This window comes from Pteropus vampyrus, unplaced genomic scaffold (assembly GCF_000151845.1).
Source record: "Pteropus vampyrus isolate Shadow unplaced genomic scaffold, Pvam_2.0 Scaffold43, whole genome shotgun sequence".
Taxonomy (NCBI): domain Eukaryota; kingdom Metazoa; phylum Chordata; class Mammalia; order Chiroptera; family Pteropodidae; genus Pteropus; species Pteropus vampyrus.
In genome coordinates, this window is record NW_011888824.1 from 1,239,792 (window position 1) to 1,261,897 (window position 22,106).

At 36.3% G+C, this 22,106-nt stretch overlaps 1 protein-coding gene across 11 annotated transcripts in view; it reads left to right on the forward strand.

The window, feature by feature from the left end:
• Positions 1–22,106, forward strand: part of EPB41L2 (erythrocyte membrane protein band 4.1 like 2) — a 203,574-nt gene that overhangs the window by 142,987 nt on the left and 38,481 nt on the right. For all 11 annotated transcript variants that reach the window (XM_023529810.1, XM_023529815.1, XM_023529812.1 and 8 more), the window contains exons 6-12: positions 1,127–1,202; positions 4,456–4,674; positions 5,733–5,820; positions 8,954–9,106; positions 9,650–9,747; positions 15,711–15,883; positions 19,777–19,949. In XM_023529810.1, the coding sequence (XP_023385578.1) occupies positions 1,127–1,202; positions 4,456–4,674; positions 5,733–5,820; positions 8,954–9,106; positions 9,650–9,747; positions 15,711–15,883; positions 19,777–19,949 (980 nt within the window). The remainder of the gene's footprint in view (positions 1–1,126; positions 1,203–4,455; positions 4,675–5,732; positions 5,821–8,953; positions 9,107–9,649; positions 9,748–15,710; positions 15,884–19,776; positions 19,950–22,106) is intronic.

The following is a 22,106-nucleotide window of genomic DNA, read 5'->3' on the forward strand; positions in this document are numbered from 1 at the left end:
TGAAATCTACTTCTTAAATTCAGCAGGATTGGCTTTATTAGAATAGTGATATAATGAACCAAAATCCAGCAAAAGTATCGTGTATTGTGCACAGCTGCCATTCGATAACTTTTCATTGACTCAGTGTGCTAATGGTTAAAAAAAAAAAAAAGATGACACATTGAGCAAGAGAATGGGATTCAAGAAATTTTTCTTCAAGTGTATAAATCAAAGCAACCATGAGGGTTTCAAATATATATAAAATGGAATATCACGCACACATACTTTTTAAGAAGACAGTTGGAAATACTGTGAACTTTGTGTACAACTCTGAATTCAGGCCATTGGAATTATTTGAATCCCTTTAGGAAAATAACACCTGCCCTCTCTCCAGAGCTGTGTGTATTTTTTGTTGTTTTTTAAAGCCATCGAAAGCTTGATATATCTTAACTATTAATGTATAAATAGGTAAATACATGTTTTAACTTTTAGTAGGCCATTTATGACATGGTTATTTGCTATGTTCATTCTTTATGACATAAGACAGCAAATATATTATATATGCATATACTTGTACCTACTTTATAAAACTGGGAAAATAACTTTATTGTCTTAAAGTATTGTGACATTTTACCACTCTCTCTTCTTTGGGATATCTTTTAACACTACCTTCTAATAGCCCATTAATCATTTCTTGAAGAGTTGTAGGGATCACTTGATCATTATACTCCTTCTCCCAACAATGTAAAAATCCTAAAATGCTTTTTTTTAAGGGTGGAGAGTATTTGGCATCTAGAGATTCTGTGGTTAAAATAAATCTTATCTCAGAACCATTATGTGGAGGTTATGTTAAAATTTTTGCTTAATAGGTCACCAAACAAAAACATTGGTTGAAATATCAATAAACTTATATTAAAAAAAATGAACCTGTTATTCTTTAATGGTGGGTTATTTATGTAATTGATTTTTAATTTATTTTTTGTTTTTGTTTTTGTTTTATAAATGGTATTTTCTTTACAAATGAAATTCTTTAAACTGATTTATAGTGGGACTAATCTGTATGGTTTTAGAATGTTGGGCTTTAAGTTTTATCAAAATAAATGGTTATTCTGTTGATTGGATAAACAAACTTGATATTTAATTACAGATCTTCCCTGGCTATTCACCTTTAATGTGAAGTTTTATCCTCCTGATCCATCTCAATTGACTGAAGATATCACCAGGTACTTTATGTTTACATGAAGAATGAACCTTTGCTTATAGCTCTCCTTTATTTGTGTGCCCTGGGAGAATGGTGGTAATATCAGGATTAAAACCAAAAGATTTTTTCTTGAGTTTTAGAAATTTCCTTGGAAATGCATATTTCAAAATAGTTTGAAATGTGGCCAATTTCAAATTTTTTATTCATTTTTAATTTCCTCATTTATATTTGAGTAATGGAATATTTAAAAAATATTGCTGGCAACTTTCTTATGTTATGCTTTCATAAATTATTGACATTTAATATTTCAGATTTTACTGCTAAGATGGTTTTTATACAGCTTATGTGTGCATGTGCACTAGTCCCATATTACAAAAATGATATGAGTAGAAAAATTGTTTTTAAAAGTCAATTGAACTGTAATTTTTTTGCCCCCCACCAAAAGAAAACTAATAAGGTAGGCTTTCTTATATAAGAATCAATAGCTATTTCATTTCATCTCCTCTGAGACTGTCTAGGATATATAAATGTGCTTAAATTGCAAATAAAAGATCTGATTTAGGAGCAAGAGAGCATTTACTGATTCTCAGAGTGACTGAGTATTTGAATGGTAGCCAAGGAACATTTTGAATCCACCAGTGCCTTGATATCTTATCCTTGCTCTATTAAACTGGGTACCAGTGATAGGACCTCTTAGCTTTGGTAAGAAGTTCTATAGGGTGATTTATATATATTATTCACATGGCCAAGGAAAACTGTGTTCCAATATATACTTTTAGAAAACTAGAGAGTCTTTGTGGAAGACTGCTTTTGATTGCTGTGGTTCCTATGCTTTGATGCTTTCTGGTGGGCCAGTATCATTGTCAGACATCAAGTCGCGTAGGTTCTTGAAAGAGTGCGTGAGACCACGTGAAAGAGGAACGATTTCTTTCCAAGAACGGATGAATGACAGGTCATTTCTTTTTTTCCTTTAGTACTTGTTGCTGAATTAGGGGTATACTGTTACTAATTAAGTAGTGATTAAATTAGCTTCATCTAGTAGGTAATAAATAGTAGCTTTTATAACTGCACAGTAAGCTGCTTGGAGCATAAAACTTGACAGCTTGGTGGTGGGTGTAGTAGGCTACAGAGCCTCACTGCAGGAGTGCCTTTTGAACAATGCAAGTAACTGGGGCTTTGTGACCTAATGTCCCCTCTGTACATACACTCTTCCTTGCAGTAATTTGGGGGATAATAATCCTTTGGTATTTGCAGCTTAGTAAATGCTTTGGTGTTTTTCTTTGTTTTGTTTTTGTTTGTTTGTTTGTTTTTTAAATGGGCCTTGAACAGTCTCACTGTGTGTAGTGGGAGGAATGATATAGTCTAGTCAGCTAAGAGCCAACTGCCTGTTTGTGTAGTCTGGTAGCCTGCTTGTCATGATTGCAATCTTTACCATGACTTGCGTGAACATTTGGAAGGTGTGGTAGGCTTTTGAGGAGGGCAAGACACTGTTCAGAATAACATTGGAAGAATGCTCTGACCTGCAGTGAAGGAGATCAACTTGGGAAATTCAGGAAGCTGTTGCAGTTTTTGTTTGAGGTTTTTTGTACCTTGGATTTGGGCTTTAAAAACAGAGGAAAGGACTAGTGTGAAAATTAGAGAAAATAATATAAAAAGGAGCAACAAGATTTTAGTAACAGATGGAATCTATGTGGTTAGGTCTTAAAAGTACCATAAAATGTGGAGAACTAGCACTACTTTTAATTAGTCTTAGAGAATTTGAGGATAACCTGACTCATAGGTTTAAAATTTAGTTTTCTAAAATAAGTGTAATTATAGTCATAATGTTCTAGGGGTTAGAGAAACATAATCCTCAATAAGAGAGCTCCTGCAATGCATAAAAACACTCAGACTACAGACTATAATGATAGCGAGGTGACTTTTCATTCTCAGAAAATTATTGAACTCTTGCCATGTGGCAAGTACTTTGCTAACTGTGGGACTGCGATGATGATAAAAAGTCCCTGCCCTGCCTGACAGATTGTGCAATAATCCAGGTTTATCTGAACTACATGAGGGCTGATCCCATGTGCTGGGACCTGCTCTCTCACCTAACTGCAAAGAGGCCTGGACCAGAGGCAGCACGCCCATCAGAACGTATTGGATAAAGGGCAGCAGGGCAGTAGGGCCCTGAAACCTATGCTAGGCAGAAGTGTACACAAGTGAAGGTAGCCAGCTGCCAGTAAGAATGGCAGTCTAACAAATCTTCCATAATGAGGGCACTGTCATTTAGTTTGGAAGGGTCGATGGTAATCAGAACGAGTGGTTAAATATGAGAGTAGCAATCAGGTTTTAAAATGTCACCAAAAGGAGTTGATGGGGGCCCAAAAAAATCCTCATAGAAGATAAATAACAATTTTCCTAATGTTATTTAGTAAAAAAACAGAATCTTATAGCTGTGTAATAAGCTACTTGGAACATTGAATAATAATTATAAATAATAATATCATTATGATTATGACTATCAGTCATTAATTCCTACATACCATGCCATGTTTTATTTATATTACCTAATTTTTTGTCCTCATCTTCAAAGAGAGATAGAGTTTCTCCCATTTTCCAAGTGAGAAATTAGCCTTAGACAAGTAAATTAACTTGCTCAAGATTACAGAGTCAGCTCTGCCTGGCGCTGTAGCCCATGCTTTTTCTACTACAATCTGAACTAGCTGCCTCTTTCGATGGGTAAATGGACAAGTAAGAGCTTCAGAGTAGAGACTGACTTATGATTGTTGTAAAAACCATCTCAGGAAAAGAAGAAATAGTATGAAAAGGGTAGAAAGGGTAAAGAGTGGGGTGACCTTATTAGCTTTTCTTGCCAATGCTTAAGAGCTGCAGCTACTTTTAAAATTTCATTAATCTTTATAACTTTTGAAGGTCATGCCAATTCTGATTAGTTTTAGATCCCAGGAGACAGTCTAAATGGTTGGAGTTTTTACCTTCAGTCATAACATTCTTTATTATGATAGTCATAATTTGCTATTATTGGAATAGCAGTTCAAAATTTCCATTCTATTACTTTGCTCTCTAAACTCAGTTTCTGTAAATAAGCCACACGTTAGGAGTCCAAGGAACAAGGTGACCTGCTTATTACAGAAGACTTTTTTTTGCTAGAGATATGAAGAGTGCCTGTATTGTATATTTGTTTTCAAAAAGGAATATTAGAACTCAAGGATTACAAGTGCTACAATCTTAACTCATTGTTTTCCCCGACCCTTTTCTCCCCCTGCTCCTCACAGATACTTCTTGTGCCTTCAGCTCCGGCAAGACATTGCCTCTGGCCGCCTGCCCTGCTCTTTTGTGACTCATGCCCTCCTGGGATCTTACACACTGCAGGCTGAACTTGGAGACTATGACCCAGAAGAGCATGCCAGTCATGACCTCAGTGACTTCCAGTTTGCCCCCACACAGACAAAGGAGCTGGAAGAGAAAGTAATAGAGCTGCATAAAACCCACAGGTCTGTTGACTTGCTAACTGGAGAGAGAAGGGCCATGGAAGATTTAAATGGCTTCTCTTATAAAACTTACTAGACATTTGAACATAGTTTATGGGATTATCTAGTTTTTTCCTTTTGGAACTTCACCTAGGACTGATCAAGACAACTTGTAGCCCCCGAGATACCCTTTTATGGTTTTTATGACTGTCATACAAGGAACTATACTCATGAGGCTAAATATTTTCATTATTGGAAAAATTTGCTTTTCACTATGACATCTCCTTTTTACTATCACTCAATCTTATTCCTTGACTGATAGACAGACACACACACACACTTGAAACAGACATACCGACATACTTGTTCGGCATTTACTATATATTTTTTCTGCCTTTTAATTTTTTTTTATTACCGCCTTTCATAAGAAAGTCAGGGAGATGATGAGGCATCAGGATTTGAATCAGAAAGGTGGGTGGTGATGGACACAGGAGAAATAACTGAAATACACAGGTGATTTCTCTATCCACAGAAGATGACCTTTGGTTAAACTAAGGATTACTTAATTACATAAATACCATATCACACTTTGAAAACTTTTATATCTGTGTGAAAACAAAATGGCTTTTTTAAGCACAAGTTTTAAAAACTCTAGCTACAAAATTATAATTTGTACCATATTGAAAAATTGAACTTTTCAAAAATTTTGACTGAAATGATTTTAAAAGAACTTTTAGTGATTAGAAATTTTTAGACAGACTACAATTATTGACATTTCTTTAAAAAAATAAATGTACTATTTGACTTTAAATATTTTCTTACTAACTTTATTCCAATTTTACTCAAAGGGCAAAAGTGGGGGTATACCTCCTTGTAATAAACAGATTTGTATTAGAGGATCTTAAGAGAAAAATGCTAGAGGTTGAGCGTTGAGCCTTCTTACCTGTTTTCTATTTGTCTACAAATTTAACAGTGTTACTCCCGCCACCCCAAACTCTCCAAGCTCACACACCCCTTTCCCTATTTTGGCCACATTTGCTTTGCATCCACCATAAGATAACATTATTTCTTTTGATTCTCAGGGGCTTATCTCCAGCACAAGCTGATTCTCAGTTCTTAGAAAATGCAAAGAGGCTTTCCATGTATGGTGTTGACCTACATCATGCCAAGGTACTGTAATGGGGAGGTGGCATCTTTCCGGTTTGTTAACTGAAGTTTGAGAGGGTTCCAGTGTCAGAATAGCCAAGTTCATCTTCAGCAAAAGGCTACTCACCTTTACCTGAAGGCCTCTATAATATTTCTTTAGGTAACTAATTGTGGGATTTATAGTTGTGGGAGAGTCCGTTTATTCTCCCCCTACTTTTTCCTTCTTTTCCCAATCTTTTAAATTAATACTCTTTCATTTGCACATATCCTAAGACTTACCTTGTCAACCTTCTTGGTCCTTCATCCTGGTTTATTCCGTCTCAGCTTTAGCTATGCCAAGTGCTGCCTCTACCCCAACTTCCTCTCCTGCCTCTGTCTCAGGAGAGGAGAGCAGATCTAGCCACCATAAAAGGGCAAAAGTGGCATGGATATGACCACTGTCCAAAAAGCTTCGGGGCTGCAAAGGAGCCCTGGAGCTGGGCTTCTCCCTGTAGGTCTGTTTTGCACCTTGTAAGATAATGTCGGCTGGCCCAGGCTCCAGGTGATGATGCAGCACCTTCAATCTTATTTGAGAGGTGGGAAAAGAATGAAACAATGGAGCTAAGTAATAGGAGAAGGTGAGGTGGGTTGGGATGGGAGGATGCCAGTAATAAACATCACCTGCATAGTGATCCTAGTTTGGATGATCATATAGTGGCGAGAGTCAAGGAGAACAAGAGGGAAGGTGAAAGAAAGATTTGGTTTTGAAAAATATGTCTGGAGTCAACTCAACATGCTGAGGGAACCTATGGTTGCCTGCTTTTAAAACACCCTGTCAATCCTTAGATGTGGCATAGGAAGCCCAGATTATATGATATACTCTGTGGTTAGGAGCAGGTGACTTTTGAAATATTGGGCAGTAGCATTTATTCATTCATTCTGTTTATCATGTGATGTACTCAGATAATATTTGATAAGCAAGATATTTGTAGCTCATTGAAAATATCCGTAGCAATTTAAAAGAACTTTTAATGTAGTTTTTATGCCTTTATACATTTTTCATTGTCTTGAGATCACATTTAAAATTTTTTAAGTTAATATTTTACTACCAAACGAGTTCTTAATGGCACATTCACGTTAGGACAAGTTGAAGGGTATTTATTTAAAGGACTCTTGAGAAAGGTGCAGGGGAAACACAAGAGAAGTGATACTTCTGAGGTAATATAACAGCAGCCCTCTTAAATTCTCTGGATCTGAAAGGGTGAGGGCAAAGGTGGTGGCTGGGACCCAGGAGAGGCCTGTGTGGAGAGGGCTGTCTTGAGAAAAGCTGAGATAGTCAAGGACACAGCCAGCCTGATGGTGTGAATATACAGTGAGGGGATCTAGGTATTAAAAATACCTAGAACCTAGATTCCCCCTTCTCTCCCTCCTCTCTCTGATCTTTGAGAACTTTCCATAGCCATTCAGAAGTCAGTGGGCATGAGATCCTGTTGGTATCCTAATGGGGCAGCTTCCTGAGTCAGTGAGCAAGGCAGAAAGATGCTCCCTTTTTATTAGCTTATTTTTCTGACTTTCTTGCTGAATGGCAGGAGTCAGATATGGAGAACTAAGACATGTTGTTTTCTCTTTCACTTCTTATTCTTTATCTATAAATTTCTATTCATACAAATACTGATAATTCTAAAACAATGCGTGGAACAACCGAAGATCAGCTGGTTTACTTGGATCCAGATTGTGTTTATTTTTAAGTCAGATAAAATAACTTCAGTGTCCTGTTTATGGATTGCTTCAGACTAGAGCTGGCTTTGTTCAATGTTTCAAATGAGGGTTGCCTCCTTACTTGTGGTGAGAACATGCTGTCTTGGGCAATCTTCCGCCTGCTCCCTGTGGCCATGGCCAGTGATGTTTTTGGCAAACACACCAATTGTGTCTGGTGCCAAGTTGCTTGGGCACCTGTGCCTGATTTCACCCCAGCTTTTTACACTGTTCCTAGAGAGAATTGTGGCTGCCAAGATACTGGCAAATAAAGCACCTTATGGATTAGGTCTTTAAATCTCTTCAGATGGTCTAATGTAATTTTATTTGTATATATGAATTATTCACATAGCAGCAGCAAAAGCAATTGGCATCAGTTGTCTAATACTGTACTTCTATTTTTAAAACAATATAAATTTTGTTAAATTGTTCATAATAACAAGGCAAACATTTAGTGCATTGAGAACTTTTATACTTTTATTGCATTGAGACCTAGACTAAATGTGGTGTTCATTTCAGCGTGTTCTGTGAGAATTTGTTCCATGTTAATGATTTCTGAATAACTCTGAATAAGATTTTTCAGCTTTATATATTTTAAATGAGATCTAGTTTTTCCCTTAAAGATAAACAGTATATATTTTGAATATTGCACATATAATAACCTTCAACACTAGTCGAAGGAGCCAGTTTTTTACTTTTGTCTATAAACTCATTTGATATTTTAAAATCTTTCAGGCTTGGGATTATTCTAGATTGTCATCTATTCCAAATTAAAACACTGGGGAAATCAAACTTTTAATAAGTTCAAGAACAGCCTGCAGTCCTTTGAAATATGCCAGCCAAAGGAATGCCATAATGAGAACTGGATGTCAGCACTCTGAGTTATTGAAGAACTACTTGAAAGAATCCAAAGATTTCAACACTGTCAGCCTAGAAGAAAATTTCTGTGAGGGATTGGTGTTTTGCATGATATAGACATAATTTTAATAGTTATTAGCTAGAATAATCCATCTGAGAAAAATTTGTCTAAAGTTAAATAGCTGAACACACTTTAGGCCAATATACTGTCCCCAAGGTCTGGAATAGCCTCTAGGATATCTAAATCGAGTTGTTTCCTTTCTTCCCCTTTAGCTCTTAGAAACAAGCTCAAGGACATGAGTTATGTCTTTTGAAGATTATTGTGCCCCGTAGTCATGTTGTGTCCTGTCCTCTTTGGCAAATCAAACGTGATCCCTGAAAATGAATAGATTTAAGATGTGTTGTGTGTCCTACCATTTCTATTAATTTGTGTTGCTGTCACTGAAATCAAAATACAAACCTATTAAATTGGTATTCCTGGTTGTGATTTGAGAGGGCTAATGAGCTTCCTGGTCAGTATAACTTTCACAGCTCTAACCATGGTCAAATGGCTTATGCTTGGCAGGACTCAGAAGGTGTGGACATCAAGCTGGGCGTGTGTGCTAATGGACTTCTCATTTACAAAGACAGACTGAGAATCAATCGTTTTGCTTGGCCGAAAATCTTGAAAATTTCCTATAAGCGCAGTAACTTCTACATTAAAGTTAGGCCAGCAGAGGTAAGCATGTCATGTAGCCCTTGGCTTATCTGATCAGGCTTTGTTCTCCTTTATGGCCATGAGCTAACTGAATTCTTTTCCACTGAATTTAAGGAAATGAACTATTCTTTATTCTTCCACGGTGAAAATAGGTCAGGATTCTTGATGATAAACCTGCATATATATATATATTCATTCCTATTGCTAAAAAACAAGCAACAGCCACCATTTCACAGAAGAGAAAAGGTAGTAAGTACCTGCCACATAGTGGAGACTCTTTTGTTGTTGAATCAAGTAGGTGGCAGAGATCAATAGGAAAGTGGTAAGATGAGTTTTAGTGGATGTTGAAGGATAGTTGGTTTATGTCAGTAGTATACCTGCTCTTCATAGAAACTAGTTATTGCTGTTTCTATGAAATATCCATTTCGTATAATTAATTATATTAGGTATATTTACCTTTTCAAGAAGAATTACTTCTTAAAGAAAATCTGAATTCATGTTGTTTAGTAGCTTCTAATTAATTCTTAAAGAAATATGCCGATTTATTTTCTGGATTTATTCTAGCTGGAACAGTTTGAAAGCACCATTGGATTCAAACTGCCGAACCATCGAGCTGCGAAAAGGCTATGGAAAGTATGCGTGGAACATCATACTTTCTACAGGTAATTTTAAGAAAACAGGCTAAAATTAATTAAAACAGTTTATGGTGCCCTTGACATACCGGGAGGTGATGGAGGGGAGAGTGTGGCAGATGTAGCAGCACTGATTTATGTGGCCCTTTGCTCTCCTCAGTGTCAAATCTTTGTCTGCAGAGTCCACTCCTATGTCTATTTCTGTTACTCAAGCCATGCCTTGTCATCACTCCGAACTGTCTGCCAGTACGATGATCTAAAAGTCCACTTTCTAACCACAATCACCTTTCTTTCCCCCACCACTGCACTCTCTTAACCCGGCTGCCATTCTTCTTTCCACTATCACTCATCTCAGGTTTCGTTTAGTTGGTCTTATCAGCTCCCTTTTGCTTACCTTCTTTTCCAGACCAGCTTGAACCCTGTGGTCTGCCCCTTTGTTACTTTGTCAGGGGTGTTCTAAACCCCTCAAGCCCCTGCTCTTTTGGCACATCGATCCACTGATCTGTTGGTCCTGGATTAGTCCTGTGTCCTGACCTCACTATTTCTGTACATGTGCTGTCAAGTGATACTTTAAATAGCACAACTATCCTGAAAAACACACTCATTCTTTATAAGAGAAAATCATACGACTCTGTGAGTTAGTGCTATTCCAGATATACCAGTTCCATATAAGTGGGATCCTTGGTGCTATCAGGTAGTCAATCCTTTGACTTTTGTTCTCATTCCAAATATACAGAGAGGTACCCCTGCCTCTCTGCTCAGGTGCCCTTCATTTTGTGGTACACTGACAATAGAAGCTGTGGGCCATGAGCATTGTTGATTTCATGCACCTTCTCTTTTCCTCCTCCTGCCTTTAATTAAGCATCATTCTCCTCTCCCTTCATTCTTTTCTTTTTCTCCTGTCTCAAGGAAAAAAGTACTCATCTCTCTGCCTTGATCCCTCATTTCGTGCCTCACATAGGACTGTGTTTTGTAAATTGTGTAATCCAGTGGCTGCCTTTGACTTCTTCTTCGGCCAATAAACATGCCTATGTCATGCCCCCTTAAACACCATAAAAGGATAAGATCTCCATAGATCGTCTAGCCTTCTTTAGCTTGTTTCCTATCTCTTTTCATATTTTTCTTCAAAGGCCTATTTCTTACATTATTTTTCTTGGCAAACAGTACTTCACTGATCTTCATTATCTCCAGTTCCTCAGTGTACTGTTAGTGTGGTATATATAGCTGCGTATCTAGACCCTTCATATTTAAACTTTTTGCTCTGGACTCTTAGGGTCTAACCCTGTCCCTCCACATACTAGGTGTGTGACTGTGAGTCAGTTGCTCCACCTTTCTAAGTATCTCTTTCATCATCCATGTGATAAGAAAATGAGCTAATACACATGAAACAAACTTAGAACCATTTCTGGTATATAATAATGTTTATCATCACTATCACCGTTCTCCTCATTATTCTTAGTGCAGTACCACAGTGAGCTATTTATTCTATTTATCTATTTCTAAGACTGCTCTCATATACTCATTTTAGAGGAGAAATGCAGCCCATAAAATATATTTGAATCCATCTGATTTAATTACACTTATCATTTAAATCTTTGCAAAGTTTACAATTTCTCTTGATAGCCATGACAAATTTCTCCTAAGACAACATGAGCCTGCTTCAAATAAAGCTCATAGATTACATTTATGAGTTGAGTGATACAAGTTCAGGCAGGAAAAAAGGCAGGCTTCCCTGTCAAATAATGATAATAAAAGCATAATCATTTTAGAAATGACAAATGCTAACATTTATTGAGCTCATACTGATGTCAGTAGGGAACTTTTTACATCGCACCATCTCATGTATTCCTCACCCCCGTGCGAAGCTGAGCAGAGGTGGGGACCCAGCTCTCTGATTCTAAAGCACACACTCTTCACCTCTGCACTGTCTTCCTTCTTGTGTTCTAATCAAGTGTTTCCGAGTTGTCTGTTAGCCCTGCAAAGCCTGAAGTCCCTTCATTATTTTTGCTAACATACCACAGACTCCAGTTTAAAAGTAGACTAGTTTAATATAAGTGTTTTTATATCTTTAATCCTTGTGTAACTTTGCTCACAAATGGTATAAAACATATATCTAACACAGAAAGGACAAATCCTAATTTGTCTGCAGAGTGCTTTGACTTCAATCAGTGGATTTTGTTATTCTAGTTTATCATAAAAGATGCAGGTGATTTATTTAGAAAATTAAAATGGCTTTCAGATTGAAGCCATTAAAAGATAAACAGATCTTTGTATTAATTGATAGCCACTCAGCTAGATTATTACTAGTGGAACAAGAACGTAATAATCTAGAGCCCATCACCATTCTAAGTTATACATGGATTAATTCTATTAATCTTTACAGTGCATCTTATGGGACAGGTGCTACTGTCTTCACTTTACATAAGGGGAAAGCGAGGAACACAGAAATTAAGAAACATGCCCATTGTCATATAAATAGTAATGGGTGGAGATAGAATTCAAGGCCAGGTAGTGTGGCTCTAAGTATCCACAAGAATATGCACTATGCTAGACTTCCAAACTATATCTGCAGCTGATAGGCTTCCTGGTGTTTTCTCAAACCTTTTTTTGTTGGCAGTGGTATATAAACAAGATTAACATGAGATTCTCTACTTGACATTAAACTGCCATTTAAACTTGGCATTGTAAATCCAGGGTAATCCCAAGTGAATTAGTGTCATCAGACACTTCCTAGAGAGCTTCATGGAAACCTGGTAGCACTGGTTAAATGTATGATTGATTTAGTAATTGATACGTGGGTTTTCTTAAAACGTTCCTTTATTTCTCAAAGATAAACATTAATAATATTTGATTTGTAATGACAGGAGTTTTATAAAATTAAAATGTTAATACACTTCTTAAACAGTAAAATATGAAAGAGTTGAAATCCTTTGTAATGCAACATTACTTAGATCATCTTGCTCAAGGCCTTTCGTACTTTATGATGATTAGTCCCTTATAGCTTTTAAATTCTCAAAAGTGAACTGATAGATGCTTTGTAGTGGTTTTGATGTTATTCTTATGAAGATAGGATCTGATATGAAAATAAAAATGACATCAAAAGGAAATAAGGTGATCTTGAAGTGATAGTATTGAAATATTTTGTTGCTCGGTCTACATTTTCTTAGAAAATTTGTTTATATAACCATTGAATTAAATCACCAAAAAAAATTCTCTTAGAGAAAGTTAATAAATGTCTGTGGTCAAGTCAACCCTTTTTTGTTTTGAAGTGTGTTTCTATTTAATTGCAGCTTAATTACTGAAGGATTTCCTTGTCATTAGAAAATTAATCTGCAAGCTAATATTTTATGTGTGTTATCACCAGTGCCAGTCAGGCAAGAAAGTATGTTATCTCAATTTGAAATAAGTAAAACAAAAATTTTCTAGTAAAGGACTTTCTTTCTTTCGCATTGTGATGTATATCTGCCTTTAAAATATTTTTCTTGTTTTTCTTGGATTTATATATTTTGAAAATTGGAAATGAGAGTAAATCCTTATATGAAGTCGCTCATTCCAGGAAGATATGACCTTTGGTTAAGAGATATAGTCAATTGAGGCAAACCTACAGAAGCGTGCCGAATACCCTAGTCTCACTTTCCTCTTCACATCCAGTCTTTCTCTCTTTTTTTAGTTTTGTTTTATTGTGGTAAGATCACTTGACATGACAGCTGTCCTCTTAACAAATGTTAAGTGTACAGTATATTATTGTTGACTGTAGATACAGTGTTATATAGCAGATCTCTAGAGCTTGTTTATTTTAACTGAAACTTTATGCTTGATGATTAATAATTCCCAATTTCCCCCTTCTCCAACCTCTGGTAACCACTCTCCATTCTTTAATTCAGTGAATTTGACTGTTTTAGATACCTCACATAGATGGGATCATACAGTATTTATCTTTCTGTGTCTGACTTATTTCACTTAGCAGAATGTCCTCAAGGTCCATCCATGTCGTCGCATACTGCAGAGTGTCCTTTTTTTAAGGTTGAATAGTACTCCATTGTATGTATATATACCACATTTTCTGTATCCATTCATCTGTCAGTGGATGTTTAGGTTATTTCCACACCTTACCTATTATGAATAGTGCTGTAATAAACAAGGGACTGCTAATATCTTTTGAGATCCTGATTTCAAATCTTTTGGGTAAGTATCCGGGAGTAGAATTTGTGGATCATGTAGTAGTTCTATTTTTAAATTTTCGAGGAGCCTCTATACTGTGTTCCATAGTTTCTGCACCATTTTGCATTCCCACCAACAGTGTGCAAAGGGTCCCAATTTCTTCACATCCTTGCCAACACTTGTCTTTTGTTTAATTTTTTAAATTTAGTGGGAGAGGGAGAGATTCCATTTGGGTCACTGATGCATATTTCTCCTGAGGTATTCTTTAGAAATGTCTCTTTTTACCTTTGGTTGAACTCCCAATAGCTACAGACACTACTTCTTGAATAGATGATAAATAAATGTAATTTGGCCAACTTGTTTTTCAAGCAGAGTGAGCATTTATTAATTATTTCACTGACGAGCTTGCCAATGACCCTTTTTTCTATAGGTCATTGCTTTCTTACACAGCATTCTTAGATTGTATTTAGCTGGACTGCAGTGTAAGGAAACCCGGCTGTATTCAACCAACCCATCAGGAGACAGTGCAGGATAATGGCCACATTTCTCACCTTGTCTCTGTTAGTCATGTGACAAAAGTACTGATCTTTCTGTATGTCAGTTTCCTCAGCTGTTAGAGAAAGAGGAGACAGGGTGTAGACAAGAGTTCTTTTCTGGCCTAAATTTCTAGTATTCTGGCACTCTAATTTAAGAGTATACAGCTTTTTCCAAAGTACAGTTTGAGGCACTGGCATTAACTGTGTCTCTTTTGAATGTCTATTGGCAGAAAATGGGTGTTTTCAAGAAATACTTCTACTACTCTACATGAATAAATTAAAGGGGCCAGAGTATATTAATTCTTCTTTCAGCAGTTTAATTCTAACATGTTGTTTTCTGTGTTGATACTATTGAGAATCCTGAATTAATGGAGGATCATTTCTTGTATTATTACATGTAGCTTTACCTTGACTTGAATCTTTTCTTTATTGCTTGTAAGCAGAATAAGATTTCGAAAACATTGGGTAGAAGGTCTAGAAATACTTGAAATGGTAAAGAATTCTTTAAAAAATCACTCTTCTTTGGAGAATGAATGATAGGGAGAATTTTGGTGGTGGTCTCCATATTGTGGAATTGTCAACTAAAGCTTTTTTTAAATTCTACTAGAGCTCTGAGATTTATCTTTTTGTTAAGATGCTTTGCCAACTCTTGGTCAGACAATGAAAGTGAGGAAATTACAGACAAAATTGGCTCATTGGCTAACTACATGTTTTTGCATATGTGGAAGTATTTGACATCAAGTCTGACTTCATTCATTTTGAACCCGGCTTTAAGCATTAGAATTGTGCTGGCAAGAAAGGATGTTAGTCATCTCTGTGGATCTGCCATATGCTGTGTTCTTCATGGGAAAGCATCACTTGATGGAACAGATTCTTGAGTTAGATGTTCTTTCCCAGGAGAAATAGACATAAATATTAAGAATTACTAATGGTAATGGATTGCTACTTGGCACTTACAGCGAGGAGCAAGAATTCAGACATATGTGTTTATCTAAACGATTTAAGCTAATACAAATAACCTTTGATACACACTGAGAACAGCTGCATTTTTGCTTAGGTTGAGGAAAATGTTCATGAATATACACACGAATGTGGATTTATTCATCTTATCACTATCATAACGCTCAGTATGTAGGAAGGTCTATAAATAATGTTCTTTTTCATTGGAAACTTCAGGCAGCTTTTTTTTTTTTTTTGGTTGAGGAATTATTCTTAATAAAATGAGATATTAAAATATATAGTTTTAAAGTGAAATCCAAGCACAATTTTAATTTTGTTTCCCTTTCACCCCTCCAGGCTTGTGTCTCCAGAGCAGCCACCAAAGGCCAAGTTCCTGACCTTGGGGTCCAAATTCCGCTACAGCGGCCGCACCCAAGCCCAGACCCGCCAGGCAAGCACCCTCATCGACAGGCCAGCGCCCCACTTTGAGCGCTCCTCCAGTAAACGAGTCTCCAGGAGTCTAGATGGAGGTAAACACATTTATGGTAGTTTGGGATTCCATAAATCTTTCTAATCCAGGGAAATCAGAAAATGTTGATCTAGTTAATAAGGCCCCTGGAAATACCCTGGAGGAATAACCATTTTTTTTCTGAGTAAATAAAATGCTATTTCTTACACGCACAAGGAAATTTGGTAGTGTTTTGAAGTTGTCATTCTGAACCTGTTTTCTTTATACTGTCAATGCACACAAATATTAGCTAAGAGCTCTCACTGATGAGCTGTTGGGTAAGCACATTTTTACTGGTCTGACTTAATCGTGATGTCTTTTATGTGGCTTAATTTCTTGAATTCGTTAAGAGCAAAAATGTAATTCCAACAGTTTTTTGGTATAGTAACATCTGAACCTGTATTCAAAGGAACTTAAAACATTCAAATTTTTATGAGTTTAAAACTCTGACTGAAGCTTACCAAACTTTCCAGCCTATGAGAAACCATTCACAGTTTCAGAAGATCAGTTTAAATAAAGCTTTTTAACAAAAAGGAAATATAATATGTTCCTTTGTTCTTTCACCCGAGGGGAGGTACGTATAAATTTATATATTTTTACTATTAGAATTCTAATTAGCTATATATTTGTAGTTTTTATATAAATTATACATGGAAATAAATTGTTGCTTCCTTTCATATATGTATCTTATTACCCTAATTTTGTGTTAATAGCAGGTCTTCTATAAGAGTTAATTTTATATTAGAATGCTTTATGAAGTACTTAATTTTTTTATACCTAAAAAACGTAATTGTTGTGGATAACTACCAGAATAAGTAGTTTTCCAACATTTTTTGTTGATCTCAAAACACATACATAGTCATATTAAATTTAAAATTTTCTGTGTTACTAGTTATCCGCAAAAACCTTTTTTGATCGCTTGTTATTACTGATAATCATTCTTAAATCCGAATTTGAATAACTTATATTTTAAATAATTAATTAAAAAGACTGAATATGCTAATAGATAAAAATGCTCTCTCTCATTAGTGAAGGATTGACACTCCTTGGCCTTGATCTCTTTTTTCCTGGAGTAAACTTGGAAAACAAATCCCGGCTTATACATGGAGATACTTCCCAGGGTTTGTTGATGGGCATTTTGGTATATGTAGTTATTAAACCCTGATTCTGGGAAGTCTTCAGTATGGTTTTATGAGACCACACAAAATGAGTGCAAGAAGACCATAAACTGTCCACATTCCCAAATGTAGTAATTTAAATTTAGTGAATTATTAATGCACAATAGGTGTCAATGTATCTTTTAGCTAATTAACAACTGAGCATTTTCTCAGTAAATCTGAAAAATGTGCCCACTCTAAACATTTCACAAGCCTTGCCTCTTGCCACAGAGAGTTTATATAAGTGCTGAGTAAATGCAATCACTGTTGTTTAATGCCCTAAGAGAAATCATTCCTCTTTCTGGAACGCTATCTGTTTCAGCCTTTGTTTTCAACTATGAGGCTTTATAACTTATACTGCAAATTTTAGAGTTTAAAAATCAGAGTAAACCACTGTGTTTTCTTTGAGGTATATCAACTGTGCTCAAGGAAATCTACCATCTTATATGGGCAATTATTGCAGAGGGTTATAATAGGTCTGTATCTGAAAACAATGATTTTTACAAGTAAAAAAAAAAGCAACAAACATGGCACAGTAATCCATTATTTTTCGTTTTGTGTTCTGGACACTGTAATTCATCAGATGGGCAAGTTATCAAAAGGATGATTGTGTTATTGTGAGAAATAGAAGGCTTTTCATACCAATACAGTGCCAGACAGCCAGTGAACTATTTGGTTAAGGCTTACATTCTCCTTTCCCCCTTCCCCCAAAGCAAAGCCTGGTACTGAGCTTTATTTTCCCCACCACTCCCCATCAATATACCTTTTTTTCATTGTTGATATGTGTCGTATTTTCTTTTTCCTGTTTAGTTTTTAAATTAGGCTAGACTAATGTGTGTATTACTTTAAAGCTTGACAAATTAAATCTTATTATATCAAATGTAAAATCAGTGTGATATCTAAGATCAAATATCAAAATAAAAGTAAATCTAGAACAGCTCTTTTAGAACAGTGAGGTTCTGAGATTGGAAAATCAAACCAAAAAGTAGGCAAATCAGTCATTTAAGAAAGCTAACAACCACGATGCATTTGAGATGTATATGAGAGCAGAGGGAAGCAGTGATTTCCTAAAAGTGGAAAATAAAAACAGGGGCACTAGTTAGATTGGGTCTTCAGGGAAGGGAGGCCTATCTGAGGGAGAACCATTTCAGTTGAGTCTTAAAAAATGAGAAGGAGAATAAAGCATTGCAAGTAACAGGAGCAGCAAGTGTGAAGGTTATAAGATTAGGAAGAGCTTGATACATTCCAGGCTACAGTAAACAATGTGTTTTTTAGTCTAGGTGTTGGAGGAAACCATTGTAGGGTTGTGCGTGTGTACACATGTGTGCACACTTATGCAAGCACATAAAAGCACAACGTTGCCTTGTTTAAACAATCACTTGGTGCAATGTTGGAAATGATTAGAGAGGAAGCAGGCCATAGATTTGGGATTAGTCCAGGTGAGAGTAGTGTTGTTCTTGCCTTAGGTAATAACAGGTCAGTCAGCCCTTGGCACCATGAGCTCAGTGCCTGAGGCCCACAAGATTCTTGGGGTTCTGAGAGTTTTTAAGAACAGATAAAAGTTATTTGCTTCAAAATGCAAAAAACTAACCAAAAAAAAAGCCCCCTGCAAACTGAAATTAGTAAATGTTTAAAAGTATGCAGAGTCAACTTTTTATCAATGTCATCATGTAACTTTAAATTTGAAATTTATTAAAATTTTGATATTACATCTGAAACCATTTCTAGGTCAGATTTTCCCATTTTGCAGTAATTTCTCAGTATGCGTAAGGGTGATTAGAAATCATAAGTTAAAAGTTACTCATAGGTACAAACTTTCCAAGGGAAAATTATTAGTCTTCTCAAAAGTTAAAAATAACTGGAAAATATAATTATACTTAATATAAAATGCGAGTTCCTTTTATGATTTTCTGTGGGCTTTCAAAATTATGAGTACTTAAATGGCTGTGAAAGTCTTAAAAGGGATCTGGATGGTAAAATACAGATGGAAGAACTGGCCACATTTAGAAATAGATCCAAGGACTCCGTTGTACTTGCTGGGGTTGAGGAGTGGGGGAAGAGATTTCAAGGTTTCTGGCTTGATTTAACTGGGTGCAAGTATGAAAGTGGCAAAAAAAAGGCAGGACTAGGGAAGGAGTTTTGGACAGGGTATGTGGCATGTGAGGGTGTGGATCAAAGTTTTGCTGAGGTGGGAGGGTGTCTATGTATTAGATTTATCATTAGGTCAAGTTGAGGCACTCAGGAGGGAGATTAGAAAAATTAAAACTATAAAACATAAACATAGAATTCCCTAAAATCTGTCCTGTCACAATTTTAAATGGCATCCTCAGATGAAAGGTTCCTTTATGATAGAATTCTTTAAACTTATTGAAACAAATCATTTTAATAAATAGATAATTATTCATTGTAGTAAATGGTTTAGAAATAAGTTCAGGCAAAATCAACGAAACCCTAGAGAATCAAAATATTGCTCGCATTGTAAATCTGTCCTATTGTTCTGACTGTCGTTTCAGCTGGTCTTAGAGCTCCTTCTACTGGCCAATTCCGCAATCAGAGTTTATCCATCAAAAAACTAATTCAGAATACTTTTAGACTTTGGTAAAAGTTTAAAAATGAGTTTGTTTGATATGTTGGTTATTTTCAGAGCAGCGTTCCTGTTGTCTACATGCTGCCTGTTTATCTGTGTACGTGAGGGAAGTTCCATAAAGCTTGACCATTTAAATGTCCTAAAGTAATCCAAATGATCATTCTTTACTAGCTCCCATTGGTGTTGTGGACCAAAGTCTTATGAAGGATTTTCCGGGCCCTGCTGGGGAGGTTTCGGCATATGGCCGCAGAGTTGTCAGCACTGCCATGGTCCAAGACGGGGATGGCAGAAGGGACATCAGAAGCCCAGCCAGAGCCCCACATGTGCAGCTCATTGAAGGAAAGGTATGGCACATTGGTAGGATACATGATTTTAAATGTGTACTTAGACTAAAGGTTATCCGTCGCATTTGTATTTTCAGAACTTAATATTTAAAACCAGTCAGTGTATGGTCTCTGTTGATATAATTAACTCAGTTTTCAAATATATGTAGGCTCTTGCTGCTATGGAGAGAGTCTCTAACCTTTTTCTGAAAATTGTTCAAAGCAAAATATTCGACGTAAGTTATATTAAGGCAAGTAAGTATTTGTCTGGCCTCTTTGACTTTCTTTATAATCATCCTACTTAATTAAATCCCCCAAATAGAAAAGCTGATGATTTGAAATTTATATTTGTTTGTTACAAGTAAATTTTAAAGTATAACCTTTAAAATTTGATTATTTTAATTACGTTGACTTGGATTTTTGAAGTGAACAAAAATGGTTTTTATGAAAAATATTTTTTATTAATAATCTATAACTTGAGAAAGAAATCTTAAACAAAGGATAATTGTTTTATGAAGTGAAGATGGCGTGTTGCCTTTGGCCCTTATTTGGTACATATACTTTAATGAATGGAGAAGTAGCCTGTGTCCCCTTTTCAAATTTGTCACTGTTATTTTATGTTATCTTGGGCAAGTAGAGTCACTTACAAGTTGATTTGAAGAGGCTTGGCATTCATCAGATCTACACAAAGCAACTTTTTAATCAGTAACATTGAAAGTATACATGAAAAAAGAATTCATTCTGTAGATTTAGAATATTTTCTAAATTTTAACTTTGAAAATTCTAAAGACATGCAACATGAATTTATAAAGAGTCTGCCAGATGAAGTAGCTGTCACTTTCTTAGGAATTTGACCTCTAATACTCAGCATAGAGGGAGGGAGAGGGGACCATGTGGACCCTTATGCCTCAAGGACAGGTGCTTCAGGTAGCACGTGCTAGCAAGGTAGCGCATACCTTTGTTACAGAATTTGTGACTTTTGTATTTAAAAAATTATTTGTTTGAAAGTTATTTAGTTAAAAATAACAGAAATTGTGTCCAACAAGGTATTCTTCAACTGCTGAAAAGTTGTCAGAATCTTCTATAATGATGCTAGCGAGGCACCCAGGAGAATGACTGCTTACATCCGAAGCAGAAGAGCTCAGCAGTTCAGTTTCTGTTCCATTTTGCCTCTTTAATATGATACATCCAGTTATTTATTTTTTTTTTAAGTTCTTTTAAATTCCAAAGGAAGTTCTGCTTATCTTCACTGAAGACTGGGTGTGTTGGCCTAATGTTTTGAAAGTCTGTCAGCAACCAGGTTTTTAAAAGTAATAATGCTCTTTGAGTTTCATTGGATCTATTTGCAACCAGTCAAAAAGTAATAATTCAGTCTATACCTATACATTTTATGTGGTAAAAGTAGTTGTTTTCCTTTTGAAAAATGAATCATTTAATGCATTTTCTAACTACTCTGTGTTAATACAGTCCCTACTTTAGAGTAAAAGTGTTTACTAACTACCCATTTCTTCTCTTTCTCTCTTGCCTTCCTTTCTCCTTTGAATGTATGTTGTGTAATTTCACCTTCAATCATGGGTTTGCTCCCTCAGTCTGTTTTCATATGCCCACCTTCACCACTCATCTGCGGTGCTTCATCTCTTTTCCCAAACCTTTTGCCAGTCCCTGAAATGGACTTGCTTTCAGACATTTCAGAGGAAGACCCCTTTGGGGAGGCCGACCAGATCACACTAGACAGCTTAGAGCTCCTTTTCACAAGTGAAATAACAGAGCAAGGGGACTGTGAGGTCACTGCCCTTGATTCTGTCTTGCATCCTACTCTAGTGTCTTCTCAGACTGACTGTCCTCCCACCCAAGAGAAGCCTCTAAAAGAGACTGACCACAAGGATTCTGAGTTTGGGTACTTTTCCTTCAGTTTCTACAAATGCTTTCTGTCCAGCTTCCCCTCCCTCCTGGATGCAGATGGGTATCTTGCTTTCCCTAGCCTCCCCAGGGTCTGGGTCTCTTTCCTCCCTGCTGACGTCCAGCACTATGTTCCTATCACCTCTCCTTCGTTTCTTCCTTCCCTCATCCTCATCTTCGGACTACTTCTCTCTGCTTCTCAGTCACTGCCTTTTTCCCTCACCTTTTCCCTTCCTCTGGCTTTGTCCCTCTGCTACCTGGAGGCTAAAGCCACTTCCT